We start from the raw sequence: 15,505 nt of genomic DNA, 5'->3' as shown, positions 1-15,505 counted from the left end.
GTCACATTTCAAGGACGGGCTTCGGCGGCCATCTTGACTAAGGGCAATCTTGCGAGAGCTTAGAGATGCCATGTTGACAGCGGCAACTGTTACGTGACTTGAGAGGGCGGAGCTAGGACTGGAGGTCACGCACTCACTCTTTCAATGCATGATGTAACGTGGGTCTGTATGTGTCAGACTGCGGAGCTGCTATATCTGCGTTGCACATGGCTGCTCCTTCTGACCCAGCTCTGCCGGCGAATCCCCTGAATGCTGCGAGGCAGGTGTTTGGCCACGTCCGTTATGAGAACCTGGTGGCCGGGCTGAGCGGCGGAGTCATTTCCACTCTGGTGCTGCACCCGCTCGACTTGGTTAAGATCCGATTCGCAGGTACCGGCATTAAGGATGGGCAAGGCTGCTGGTAGTTGGGAGGCAGCACCTATAGCTGCTCTTTAAAAGTTTCTTGGTGTTATGTTTTTTTTCGTTAAGTGCAAACGAAAAAATGTTTGTTACTGGCCCTTTAAGGTATGAAGATCCAAATTATGGAAAGATCCCTTATCTGGAAAAGTCCAGGTCTCGAGCATTCTGGATAACAGGTCCCATACCTGTACTGTATTTGTTACTGTACTTGTATCTACTAATACGTGTCTCTCTCTCTCTGCAGTTAGCGATGGCCTGGAGTTACGGCCCAAATACAGAGGCATCGTGCACTGTTTGGCCACAGTTTGGCAGCGAGAGGGGCTGCGGGGTCTGTACCAAGGAGTCACCCCGAATATGTGGGGAGCCGGAGCCTCTTGGGGCTTGTACTTCTTCTTGTAAGTCACATTCTGTAAATGTAAATATTCCTTTATACTCCCTCATAGATAGTACAGGTATAGCACCTGTTATTCTCAATGCTCAGGAACCTGGGGTATTCCGGATAACAGATCTTTCTGTACTTTGGATTTTCATACCTTAATTCTACTTAAAAAAAAACCCTTAAACATTGAATAAACCCAATTGGCATCCAATAAGAATTATATCGTAGATAGACCAGCTAACAAGGTAATGTTTTATTATTATTATTACAGAGAAAAAGGGTTTTTTAAAAAATATATAAATTATTTGGCTAAAATGGAGTCTGTGGGAGTTTACCTTTCCGTAATTTAGAGCTTTCTGGATAACGGATCCCATATTTCATGGTTACAGCAGATGCTAGCTCACTTGCCAGTAGAAACACCGTAGGGTTCAGGGCTTTATTATTGAAGCTGGTAACAGGCATGGAAAAAACACATGGGAGCATTGTATGGGGCACACAGAACTGTAATATATTTATGTTATCATAATGTCTGTTCCCATATCCCACTATGGAAATGGAACTACGGAAAAGCATTTTGGCACTGGAGAGAGCAACATCACAATAACATAGGGAGCACTGCTTATATATAGTGAATAACGTACCCCCTCTTGTAAAATATAAGGATATTATAAGTTACCGAGGAGCTTCATGACCATATAAAAACATGAGGTCGAAGGCCTTATACAGGTCATTGAACTCCGACGTAACTTATAATATTCTCATATTTTACAGCTAGGGGTACTTTATTTATTATAATACACAAATTTCAGTGAGTCATGTGACAGAAATGACATCAGAACTCACCATTTATAACGGATGACATCAGAACTCACTGTTTATAACTGATGACATCAGAACTCACCGTTTATAAGGATATAATTTACAAGATATTCATGGGTCTTGTGTATTATATAGTGAATAAAGTACCCCCTTTTGTAAAATATAAGGATATTATAAGTTACCGAGGAGTTTCATGACCATATAAAAACACGAGGCCGAAGGCCGAGTGTTTTTATACAGGTCAGGAAACTCCGAGGTTACTTCTAATATCCTCATATTTTACAACTGGGGGTACTTTATTTATTATAATACACAAGTTTCGGTGAGTCATGTGACAGAAATGACATCAGAACTCACCGTTTATAACTGATGACATCAGAACTCACCGTTTATAAGGATATAATTTACAGGATATTCATGGCTTTTGTGCATTATAAGGTAATTCTGCTGCTCTAGAAATCTCCCGGTGGATATAGAAGGACAGGCAGGGCTGAGGATCTCTGGGCACAAACATTTACTCGTCCCTCTTTATTTTCTCTTTTAGCTATAATGCTGTTAAAGCCTACAAGAAAGAAGGGAGAGCAGAAGACCTGAGTGCTGTGGAGCACCTTTTATCTGCTGCTGGTGCAGGTGGGTACAGAATGAATATGGAGTAATGTGGCATTAAAGGGAAGAAATTATTTTCCTTTCTCCAACTAGTCCTTAATACACCTTTAATCCCCAATCCCCTTTTGAGGATAGCAATAAATAATTTAAAAGATGTGATTAAAAGCCAAGTTGGTATATAAATATAATGATTTTATTAACCCTTGTGAAAATTCTTCTTTGATGCTTAATCAATTAAAACCTGGCAGGCCAGGACCCAAAATGAATCAATACAAATTCATAAAAATAAAATAAATGGAAAATCTATAAGGATTTTTCTTTTATTTGTAGATAAGTGACCATTTATTTTTATGAATTCGTATTGATTAATTTTGGTTCCTGGCTGGCCAGGTTTTAATTGATTAAGAGTTTTCATAAGGATTAATAAAATCATTATATTTATATACCAACTTGGTTTTAATCACACCTTTTAAATTATTTTATTTGCAGGTGCGATTGCAGTTGAGTTGTGGTTCAGCTACTGAATTTTGTGCATGACTAGTGGGTCTGAGGATGATGGTTCTTGTAGTTCCCCAATAGCTGCAGGGACAGTATTTATCTATTCCCCTGGAGTAATTGGTAATTCATAGCAGCCTTCTTACATCTAGGCCTGCCCGTGCCCCTTACAGGAGCTTATGAGAGACATCGGCAAGCCAGGGTTTTTGTTTGAACTGATCAACTTTGATTTGATGGGACTGTGGGCCAATCTTTTGAAACTGCACCACACATGCCTCTACTTTTGGACTAATACAGGTCGTTCTATACACCAGCCTCCAACAGAGAAATGAAGGCGGTACTAGGGGGGCTCTTGATTTTTAGTTAACATAGTTGTTTACCTTTGACTTAACCTTTAGTCTGATGTAGACTAGAGAATGATATTCCAAGACAATTTGCAATTGTTTTTCATTTTTTAATATTTGTGGTTTTTGAGTTATTTAGCTTTTTATTCAGCAGCTCTCAAGTTTGCAGTTTCAGCAGTCTGGTTGCTAGGGTCCAGATAACCCTAGCAACCATGTATTGATTTGAATTAAAGATTGGAATATGAATAATAGTAGCAATAACTACATTTGTTGGCTTACAGAGCATTTGTTTTAGATGAGGTTGGTGTCCTCCATTTGAAAGCTGAAAAAAGCCAAAATAAGAAGGCAAATTATTCAAAAACTATAAATAATGAAGAACAAATGAGAGGTTGCTTAGACTTAGTCATTTTATAACATACTTAAAGTTTTAAAGGTGAACCACCCCTTAATTTGATGCACTGATGGACTGATCCTTTGCTTGAACTTGAAGCCTATTCTCACTTGCACAGTTCATTTTGGAGCATTAAAGGGTTGTTCACCTTTAAATTAACTTTTAGTATGATGCAGAGAGAGATATTCTGAGACAATTTCCAATAGATTTTCATTTTTTATTATGTACGGTTTTCAAGTTATTTAGCTTTATATTCAGCAACTCTCCAGTTTGCTGTTTCAGTAATGCGGCTTCTAGGGTCCAAGTTACCCTAGCAACCATGAATTGATTTGAACAAGAGACTTCAATATGAATAGGAGAGGTTTGAATAGATAGATGAGTAATAAAATGTGACAATAACAATACATGTGTAGCCTTACAGAGCATTTGTTTTTAGATGGGGTCAGTGACCCCCATTTGAAAGCTGCAAAGAGTCAGAAGAAAAAACAAAAATAACGATAAAACTATAGAAAACAAAAAAATAATGAAGACCAATTGAAAAGTTGCTTAGAATTGGCCATTTTATAACACTAAAAGTTACCTTAAAGGTCAACCTCCCCTTTAATACAGTGCTGTCTCGTATGTTCTGCACAAGATGGCACTATAGAACATGAGACTTTCAGAGTTCTGTGTGTCCTGTACGGTATTCTACTAATTTGTCACTTTTTCTCAAGGTTAGTATTAATATTTGACGTGTGAGTATTGCTGGGTTCTCAAGTGGATCTGAAATATAGAGAAGTTGACCGTTTGTTAGGATTCATTGCTGTGTTTTCAGCATGTATGATATGGATGATGTAAACTAATGGATTGATCCTGCTGATTTCAGGAGCCTTAACTCTATGCTTTACAAACCCAATATGGGTTACTAAGACCCGGCTGGTTCTGCAATATGATGCTGGGATTGACTCCTCAAAGCGTCAGTACCGAGGAATGTTCCATGCACTTGGCAAGATTTACAGGAACGAGGGCATACCTGGGCTCTACAAGGTAGGTGAACTTAATGTTCTCATTGTTACTTGATAGAGTGCATTGGATAAGGCTCAAACCTACTGTATAAAGCTGACCATATACGTACCAATAAAATCTTTGTATGATTTTCATTGGATGTGACCCTCTGCAGTAGTGTTGTGCGGGACAGCCCGAAACCCACGGGTGGGGGGGGGATCGGGACAGCTATAAATAGAGGGATAACAGTGGGCCGGGACGGATACGGGTTGGGAGGGGGTGGGTAAGGTGTGGGACGAGAATTTCTCTACCACTACTCTGCAGTCTATATTCCCAAGCTGTCAGTCTGTATGTAACTTTGGGAAATTTTAAAAATAACTTCTGCTGATGCAGCACCTCAGACAGGGCAACAGCACAGTAGCTTCTCTTCAGTTCTTACTTTTCTAATCATTTGTGCTGTTGGTCTGATGGAATGGAACAATACAGCGGTATCCATGGCATGTATGGGTCCTCGTCAGTATCTGTCCGTTTGGCCTTAAAGAGATACTGACACCAGAAATTTAACTTTTTATATATATATATCAATATAATATTGCTACTTTTAACTTTGCCATAAAGTATTTGCAGGATGCTTTAACATTACCTGCCTGATGTAGGGATGCACCGAATTCATTATTTTGGATTCGGCCAAACCCACTATTTTGGATTCGGCCGAACCCCGAATCCTTCGCGAAAGATTCGGCTGAATACCGAATCGGAGTCCTAATTTGCAAATGTAAATTAGGGATGGCAAGGGGAAAACATTTTTTACTTTCTTGTTTTGTGACAAAAAGTCATGCGATTTCCCTAATTTGCACACGCAAATTTGGATTCGGCCGAATCCTGCTGAAAAAGGCAGAATCCCGAACTGAATCCTAGATTAGGTGCATCTTTAGTCTGGTGTATCATGTTCCTGTATGAGGGGGCTGCCATATTTGTGCAGCAGGAGAATTAGAAACTTTAACTGACAGGCTGAGATGGGACAGTCAGGTTGGCAAAACAGTCAGGTTTAGAAACTTCAACTAACAATTACTTACAAAACAAACCTCTCAGCAAAAAAAGATCAACAGGACCTATAGGTAACTTTTAATGTACAGTAGTTTTTTAGTGTCCGTACCACCTTTTAAGGATTAGTAATCAGATTGGCCAGTGTATTGTCACTTGTCAAATTTGCAAAACTAGAAGTTTTCCCAGCAGTACAATATTTTCCCTATTTAGTGACACTATTTGGACTTTAAGGAAACTGTTTTAATAAGTGGACCTGTGTATCAAAGCACACATGCCTACATTTTGCTCATACGGCTTCCAATATATGAGAAGGATCGTTTCCCCAGAACTGGAGTGAATTGTTTGTGGCTGTAGTTTACATTATTTTGTACACAAATTGAACTTAATATGCAGAAATGTTCCTTAGTGACTAACACAAAGTTCAAATGGCTTCTTGTTTATAGGGGTTTGTCCCAGGCCTGCTAGGAACCTCCCACGGGGCTCTCCAATTTATGGCCTACGAGGAACTTAAGATGGAGTACAATAAGTATCTAAACCGCCCCAGCGACACAAAACTGGTATGTTATTTCATATTTATGATCATGGGTAAAGTAGATAACTCTGTAGTACAGTCCTTGCGAGTCTATAAAATGCTATACACATTGGGCCCCACCAACTCCAAATTGTTCTGAACCCGCTAATGTGTGTTCTGTTTTTTCTTGTTCCAGGGCACACTAGAATATATCACAATGGCAGCGCTCTCTAAAATATTTGCAGTCAGCACTACTTACCCTTACCAGGTGGTGCGTGCGAGGTTACAGGATCAGCACAACAGATATACAGGTGTTCTAGATGTGATCAGCAGGACATGGAGGTAAGAATGATAATAACGGGGCCATTTTCCAATTTAAATGTACATAAAGGTTCATCACAGGGTCTGAATTCATTCAGGTGTTTTTCAAAATGACAATAATGTCCCATTTTTAGGAACTGAAAAAACATGTGCATCTAATGTGCCCATGCTTTGCGCACTGCCATACCCTGATCAATCCCAAAACTGCCTCTTTCTGTTAAGCCCCACCCTTTTTTGGCTCAAAATGAAGGATAGGCCTTGAATAAGTTTTGTTATAGTGTACTGATATGCATCCACCAAAAACCTACTCTAGTAACCCTTGGGTTCTGAAGTTGTATGATGGTTCTATGCCTACCAGCAAAGCACTACCTAGGGGAAGAAAGTAGCCTTTGTTTCTACTTATTGGGGGATCGGAGTGGCCTAGAAATGTGGCACCTTATAGTGATGGGATTTGTTTGTCCTTTAATTCGCAGCCCAAGTGCTGCGGTAAACAACATTCTACAAATCGCTGCTTGCTAGGGTTAGTTATCTAGGCAACCAGGAAGCAAATCGATTTGCGAAGATGGAATTTAATTGTGGTGGTTTTTTTTTGTTTTTTTTGTAGCTTTCTGTAAAATTACATTTTAAATCCCAAGTGAGAGAGCTGCAGAACAAACAACCACTTGTACCACAAAATGTATATATTACACAAAAACGCAAAAAAAAAAAAAATTTGAGTTTTTTTTTTTTTTTTGTTTCATTTTTTTCTTTACTATAAAATCCGAATTTTTAGTGGGGGAAAAAAAATAAATTTTTTGGGATTTATTATACCCCCAAGGATGTAAAAAGTATGAATCCGAAAATCCGACATCTCAGACCTGCCGAGGTTGTATATAATTTAATGGGAGAAGTCCCAAAGATATCCAGATCTGCGCTGGGTTTCGTGCAAAAATCTGAAGATTTTGTGGTGTTCGTCAAAAATCTGAAGATTTTGTGGTGTTCGTCAAAAATATGAAAAAAAATCCATAGTTTTTGGGCGGATAATCTGAAAAATTCCAAACTGGAATTTTTCGGGGTAAATGTATTGATAAATAATGGGAAATAACCTGTGCGGATTTGGTCGGAGTATATTTCAGAAAATAATGGGATTAATTCAGATTTTGATATATAACCCCCTTAAAGTTATTTGATCATGTTAAGGGGAACTTAATAGCTAAAACATTATGGAGGCAATACATTTACACAACTGTAGCATCCACCAATCTATAAGGAACTGAGGGGTTGGTGGTGCAATTGAGTCCCTGTTGTACGAGGGCTAAGGCTGCTTTATTTTACAGGAAAGAAGGAGTTCAAGGCTTTTATAAAGGGATTGTTCCTAACATTATACGAGTGACCCCTGCTTGCTGCATCACTTTTGTGGTGTATGAGAAAGTGTCTCACTTCCTACTCGACTTCAGGAAACACAGAGATTGAGAGAAATTTGTCATCGGATTGGGGAAAAAGATTCCTCCCAATGCTGGAATACTGAATACGGATAATCATCCAATATGGATAAAACCCAGAATTCCCAATGGACTTGTGGAGAAGGTAGTTCTCTATTCAGGGATCTGTTTTAAAAATGCAGCCTTTTCTTTTATTTATATATTTTTATTTGTGTTTAAGACGATGAATTGTTCATAGAGCTTTGTTTTTTGGTTTTTTTTTTTAATTTTTTGGCAAGAATCCCAGTAAAGGGTACTGGGTATTTTTATTTATCTCTGCTTGTATTTTTACTTTGTGCACAACTTACAGTTTATAATTAAACTGACCGTGAATAGTAAAAACCTCTATTCTGCACAAATGGCTGTTACTTGTATGTGCTATAAACATGTACTTGGTTCAAGACCAGATTAACTTAAATAAATATATAAAACTAATAATAACCAATATGCCAGTGTCCAGAACACAAGTGAACGGTGCAAACTCTGCAAAGCAATATATAGGAGCATGCATCATGGGGGTTTGGATAAACTGATCACATCAAGAGCTACTGTACTTGTCCACCACAAAAGATCACCAACACTGAAATGAAAACTTGCTAAACAATTCCAGCATGGGGCATTGTACAGCAACATAAAGCAGATGGGCAATGCCTACGTTTCCATGTATGATTCTTACTGAATGATCACACCACTGCTAAACCAGAATTACATTAGCTTGCATTTCCCCAAATGATACATCAGTCAATCCAAAGGATTACAGCACATTCGATCATCCATGTTTTTGACACTGAGAATTTTCCATGCCATCTCAAATCCTACAACCTCCTGGAATCACAATTTGTGAAACAGACATATAGATGCAAAGTAACTCAGTGAAGTTTACAGGTGCCATCTCGGATTGTCTCGGAAAATCTGAAGATACAAAAGATGGCACCTGTGAACTCCACTGTGCTACTCAGCATCTATGTGTCAGGTTAACAGATTGGAATTGTTTTCTATGTAACAGACTCAGCAGGAAGGGAACAGGTAGGGCAACCAAAGGAGGACAGTAGATGGGGGCTTTTGTTCATGGGGGGGGTTTAGTTCCCCTTTAAAAGATACGCATGCAGTAAAATGACAACAAAAATCCAGACCAGTAGTAAGATTTTGCATTGGATTACAAATTTATTTGGTTTATAAAAATAGAATGTATTCATATAAAATATTATACAACATCTATATATTTTTCTAGAAAAACATAAAATAAATAGAAAAATATAAACATTTAATTTAAACTCATAATACACTTGGTGTATGATGGGACCAGTCTAGTGGTCCAATTTCCAGACCAGTACACTAGTACAGTCATAATTCTTCTGGGAATATGGGTTGCTGGAGCTCATGAGGGCTGGGGGCCACTGGGTTTTCTCCGGTTACCCGTGGGTCCAGTCTGACCCTTCTGATGGTTATGGAAAAGGGCACTCATGCTAAGTAATTTTTACAGTTGGAACAGGTGTCCATCGTATATTTGTAAGTAACCAACTCATAATTCTATTCAGAATGCTTTCAGATGGTGGTTGCGCTGTTTTTTCAGGTTTCGGCTTTTCTCTTATGTGTCCAGATTGAACTTGTGCCCCTTTTTCTCTGCCATACGGATCCTCTTGCACTTCTGCAGTTGGTTGAACAGTATTTGCTTGAATTCCTTTGAGGGTTTTGGTTAACCCTACATTCTCCGCTTCTGGAAGTTGTCCATTGGGCATAATGATGTTTTTCAGAATTGATCGTTTCCTCATGATTTTTGGCTTCTCTTTCTCATCTTTCTCAACTTTACTTGCAATCCACTTTATAAAGTATTTGGTGGAAGTGTAAACACCCGGCTTTTTGCCTCTTGCGCAGCCTGATCCCCAACTGGTTATTCCGACTACAGCATAGACCCTTGATCTTGGAGTTTTGCACATTAAAGGTCCTCCGCTGTCTCCCTACAAGAAATAGAAACAATATTATAACAAACATAAACAATATATTTTGCAAATTGTACAGGTAATCCTATACCTGTATGAGTAGTGCATGTACTAAAAACACTAAATTGATTGGCAAATGAAAATATATTTTATATGCATATTAGAAGATCTTAGGTACCTGGCAACTGTCGATCCCTCCTTTCTCATGGCCTGCACATAGGTTGTATTCCCCTATGGCGCCGTTATACCAGTCTTTGGAGTTACATTTCTTGGAATCAATTTGATGCACTTTGGCTTCTTGCAAAACTTCTGATGGTTCTCCAGCTAAAGAGGAAAAAAGACAGAATCATTAACCAATGGCTCCCTCCATCTATATGAGAACTATATATCTATAATAGCTCTTAGTCATTTTCGAATAAGGAAAATTATAACATTTGGTAGTTATTATGAGGTCAATATATGAAGTAATTAGAGATGTTACCAGGTAATCTATAAATCTGGGTTCAACCCATGAACTTTAAATTAGCAAGAAATTCCAAAGACTTACATTCTTCTTCTATAACTCCCCATCCTGCAATGTAACAGTCAGTCTTTTTCTCAACATTAGCAGACTCTGATGGGAAACAAGCCGGCTGCACATAACCGGTAAACTCAATAGGCTTGTCTAACCGCATCAGGGCAATGTCATTTGCCTCTGTTTTTGGATCATAGGCTTTGGGCCATATGACTTCTTTTATCCTTCTGATTTGCACAGATGAGTCGAGAAACATTAAGTCGTTTGCTCCAAACACGAGTCTCCATGTATTTGTTTCTTCCTTGCTGAAATATCAAGAGAAAATCAAATCCCATAAATTAGTAACGTAACTAAAATATCCATCCACTGTATTAAAAAATATTTACAGAAACAAAGGAGGATCAATGAAACAATAAAAAAAAATCAAAATGTAAATTCAAAAAATCAAGAAGGCAAGCGGAGTTGGTAGATGTACAGTGAGCACTTACCTTTGCAGATGCTTAAAACAATGGGCTGCGGTCAGAACCCAATTTTCATTCAAGACACTTCCTCCGCAAATATGCGAGAAATCTTTCCTAACAGGGTGCTGGATGCTAACCATCCATGGCCACTTCCCAGGTGGGGCATTTTGTCCTCCAACAATCCGGGAGCCCTGGTATATAGGTTGGTTTCCACAAACTGTTGGGAGATAAGGAAACATTAGAAAATGGACCATATGTGCTCCTACAAAGCTCTAAATGTGAAATTAACAATCATTATCTATACTTGAACATTTTAGGATATTAAAATTACCTTGGACTTTTTATAAGAACAAGACTCATCAGTGGGGCAGATTTATCAAAATGTAAGATTAGAGCTCTCCACAAAAAGAGTGAACGTGCAACATTTCATACGATTTTAAAAATCCCATAAATATGAATACAAAGTGAGTGGTGAGCTCTAATCTCCTAATTTGATAAATCTGCCCCCTAGTGTCCTGATAGTTTAAAAACAGCATGTACATTATTTCCTATATACTATTTTGTTTTGTGCTAAATTAAATTATTAAATATACTTACTACCACCGATGGCACTCTCAGATTCAAAAAATTGATAAAATATAATAAATATAAAGAAAATTGGTAAGAACTTCATTTTCTGTCTTGTCATCTCGATAACTTAACAGAAATGATTTGCAGAAGGCAAGCTGCCAAGATGATATAGCTACAGTGATGACATCATAATGGAAGCGTCACAAGACAATAGAGCTAAAGTGATGACATCGCAATGTAAACTGTAACCATGGCAACATAGCTATCTTTCTACATATACACATGTATATTTCACAAAGCTTTGACTACAAAATCAAAAGTACGCATTGCCTTTCTGTAGCACATATAAAGAAAATCACTAAAAGCTTCATGTTCTGTCTTGCCTCCTTGATGACTTGATGAGCAGAAATGATTTGGCAAGCTGCCAAGATAATCTAACTAAAGTAATGACATCATAGTGGAAATGGTAACCATGGCAACACAAAATACTTTTGTAAACCAAAATGGGTTTTTTTTTAAGATGAATAGAAAAACCAACAAATTAACAAAGCTAATATCAGCTCTGCAATGATTGATCTCCACATTAAAGGAAGTTTTTCCTGATGATTAACCGCAATTCATAATAATTGAATTGCTTTTTAGTTTTTAGGGATTCACTATTCAATTAGTTGTTAAAGCTCAATGCATGGAATAGAATAGTTTTTTCGCCTGCTCTCAGCACATTACAGTGCCTGTATAGTTATTCAGTTTTTTAACCGATTCACTTTACTGAATAATAAATCACACACTGACAATTTGTCCTGCGATATTTTTATTAAAAACAATTCATCTGCAAACTTACAGCTGAATATATTTGTACTTTATTGCATCTTTTATTTGTTATACTGAAAACCAATAAAAACGGTTAAATAACAAAAAAGAAATAGTTTATTTCAGTATGATGAAGCTTATATAAAATTTTCATTTCCGCGATAGTTCCCCTTTAATGACAGTATTAGGTATTAACAGAATGCCAATACTATTTCAATTCACACCATCTTGTGTGTCGCAGGGATGCAGACAGTGTTCCGCACAATTGTGGGCTTCAGTATTGTAAAGATTTTAATACCAGAGCCCCCACTGACGTCTCCCTTTTAAATGATGGGGCGGATTGTCAGTTCTTTGAGTAAGTGCAGCCGTTTGAATAAATCTATTTTCATGCTTTTATTATGCCTTAAGCTTAAAGCAAGTGCAGGCTTTGATAGATGCAGTAATATCATATTGCTTCCGGCGGGTCTCCTTGATGGAGAGCTAAGGTATCTATGCGGCATGGCCTTGAACTAGATCTGCTGTAAACTGATAGGAAAATATAAAAAAAATGTTCTGCTACTGTAGAATGCAATGTGTAGTAAACTGGTGCTCATTTAATAAGTGACTAAAACCAGGGACACAACTACTCATGTTTTCTCTCTGCCTTTACTGCCCATACTGATTGGTACCTACAGGCTGTATATATGGCGTCTCTGCATCAGGTGGATCAGGATGGTGGTATGGATGGGATTTCTACTCTTACAATCCAGGCCCACAACCCCATCCAGCTGCCTACTCCGTGTTATGGAGTAGGACATGTTGCATGTGTGGGGTGGGGCAGATGTTGATAGGAGGGCATCAGACGTTACATATTTTTATACTTACTGGACCATTAAAAGCTTTTTGCCAAAAAACAACAATCTGCTTTGATGTGGTTTCAATTTGCTCAACACTTTGTGGCACAGAATGATGTCTCCAGTGTAGACAACAACAAAACACCCAAAATTACATTTGTGTTGAAGTGAATCTGAATTTCTCAAGGTAAAACATTGTACTTGCGCAGTGTTGGACTGGGGTATCTAGGGCCCCCTCACCAGCTGCAGCTCCTCCATATGGCACAGGGAAGTGGCCTTGGTTGATGGGGAACGCAAGTCCCACAAGGCCTGGGCTCATTGTGTTTTTTCCCGACAATATAAGAGAATTCCAAACTTTGATAAAAGCTCCTATAGCATCTCAAGCATTTACATATTTGTATTGTGTAGATATTTTTTGAAGAGGTTTATCAAAACATTTAAAGGGGACAATTTAATTTTTTAGCACAGTGAGCAGTCAAGACAGTGGGGGTCAAATATCAACATTGGGCAAATTTACCCATGAGCAGTAACCCATGGCAACCAATCAAATTGCTGCGTTTATTGTTTTAGTTGCAGCTGGCTTTAAAAAGCTAATCACTGGTAGGTTACTATAGGTAACTGCGCATGGGCAAATTTGCCTAGTGTTGATAAATGAGCCCCAGTGTTTTTGAATGTTCTGTTTTTCTCCTTTTCCAAGACTATACACTTGTTGAAAACTTTCAAAGAAATGTATTAGGGTGCCTTCTGGCTTTTTGACTGTATATTGTATCTTGTTATTAAAGGAGAACTAAGGCCAAACTAAAGAAGTGGCTAGAAATGTTGTACATTATGTTTTGAGCTTCTGTACCAGCCCAAGGAAACCACAGCCCTTTAGCAGCAAAGATCTGTGTCTCCAAATATGCCCCAGTAGCTCCCCGTCTTCTTTTCTGCTGATTCACTGCACATGCTCTGTGCTGCTGTCACTTACTGAGCTTAGGGACCCACTCACAATATACAGTACTCATAGAATAGAAATGTCACAATATACGGCTGATTAGTAATTAATACAGATAATTACTACATGGTAGCACAGAAACCAGTGCAATTAGCATCAGAATTTAATAATCAGCCCTGTAGCATCAGTTTATATTACAGACCAACCTCATTTTCTGCTGGATAATTAGTGACGTCCCCTAAGCTTAGCTTCCCAACATCTGCTCAGAGCCCACTGAGCATGTGAGTGTCGCAGACACTTTCCAAGATGGTGACCCCCTGTGACAAGTTTGAAGTCCTGGGTCATTGCTGCTATTGACAAGCTGAAACTTTAGGCTGGTGCAATCAGTTCAGTATATAAAATATGGTGTTTGTAGTCATATTCATTTTTAGAGTTTAGTTCTCCTTTAAGCACTTTTACCATGAATGACTATGGACATTTATACGTTTTGACAATAATAGCAATCATTGAAGTCCTAAATTGGCCCTAAGTGTGCTCTGATTTAAAATGTTATGCCTTTGGTCCCTACCTCACTGCACCTAGGGTTTCTATCTTTTTTTCTAACCTAATACTGGCCTTTGGGTGGGAGTTAGACTGTGATGTGACTTGGGAATGGGCTATGACGTATGTGGGCGGGAAAACCAGCAGAAAAATGGTTGATGGGATCGGAGAATGTGCGGACTGAGCAGGAAAATAGGAGAACCTGTGGTTAGAAAGGATGATTGGCAGCAGAGAGGGAAGCATTCATAGCGAATTACAAATTTACCAAAAAGTACATTGTAATACCTGTGTCAACCCTAGCTGGTGATTTACTAGCTAAGGCTGTCAAATACCAGCCAGGTAACCACCCTAACTATACCATTGGTTTTAGTTCCAATATTAGAACTATATAATACATCCCTGTCACTTTTTCTTATGAACCTCGTCCCAGTGTGTGAGGTTAGCAGAAATAAGACCTTAGCACACTATTTAATACATGAGGATAATAGACCTGATGAAGCACAGCATGGCTAACTCCTAAGGCATCTTCTTATATACAGATGTGAGAAAGGCACATAAAGGGATGCAGATGGTAGTAATCCATGCAGTTGTTCCATAATAGCTACAAGAATTCCAGGTCTGGACTAAGACTCAAAATAGCTAATGGTCGTTTCAAGTACACAAAGGCCCACACAGCCCAATAAATATTGACTGTCTATGGCATCTTATAGTTGCACCATTTGCCAGAATGTGCAGATTACCGGGTCGAGTCACACTATCACCATGTACTTTCTATAGCTGCCAAATGTCTGTGAAGTTTCTCATTCATCCAGTTCATGGACCCCACCAGACAAGTTCATTTTAATTTTGTGATTTATCTTTGCTTGCTTTAGACCATTTTACGCTTGAGAATAGAAGGTTTCAAAGATCTTTTGCAAAAAGAAAACTAGAAGTAACCTGCATTGAATGTAATAGGCTGCGCTTGCAAAATGTTTTTACATTTTTGATGCTTTGTTTACATTAAAGGAGAACTAAAGCTTAGCTAAAGAAGTAGGCTAAAAATGTTGTACGATATGTTTTGGGCTTTTATACCAGCCCAAGGCAACCACAGCCCTTTAGCAGTAAAGATCTGTGGTTCCAAAGATGCCCCAGTAGCTCCCCATCTTCT

The 15,505-nt window shown here is 38.5% G+C and overlaps 2 protein-coding genes across 2 annotated transcripts; one reads left to right on the top strand and one right to left on the bottom strand.

Annotated features, from left to right (window-relative positions):
* Positions 1–97: 97 nt before the first annotated feature.
* On the top strand, positions 98–8,111 carry slc25a32.L (solute carrier family 25 (mitochondrial folate carrier), member 32 L homeolog). The gene is given in 7 exon segments (NM_001095251.1): positions 98–369; positions 644–794; positions 2,142–2,227; positions 4,299–4,459; positions 5,908–6,021; positions 6,172–6,317; positions 7,613–8,111. Coding segments are annotated over 7 exon segments (957 nt in total). The 5' UTR covers positions 98–206; the 3' UTR covers positions 7,749–8,111.
* Positions 8,112–9,055: 944 nt separating this feature from the next.
* On the bottom strand, positions 9,056–11,379 carry LOC108719374 (acrosin). Its single transcript, XM_041566587.1, has 5 exons — positions 11,269–11,379; positions 10,699–10,888; positions 10,244–10,515; positions 9,875–10,020; positions 9,056–9,714 (listed from the first exon to the last, which is right to left on the bottom strand). Exons 1-5 carry the CDS (start codon positions 11,357–11,359, stop codon positions 9,223–9,225), a joined length of 1,191 nt encoding a protein of 396 aa, XP_041422521.1. The 5' UTR covers positions 11,360–11,379; the 3' UTR covers positions 9,056–9,222.
* Between the last annotated feature and the right edge of the window lie 4,126 nt (positions 11,380–15,505).

This window comes from Xenopus laevis, chromosome 6L (assembly GCF_017654675.1).
Source record: "Xenopus laevis strain J_2021 chromosome 6L, Xenopus_laevis_v10.1, whole genome shotgun sequence".
NCBI lineage: Eukaryota > Metazoa > Chordata > Amphibia > Anura > Pipidae > Xenopus > Xenopus laevis.
The sequence above is the reverse complement of the archived record's forward strand: the minus strand, read 5'-3'. Positions and strand labels throughout refer to the sequence as shown.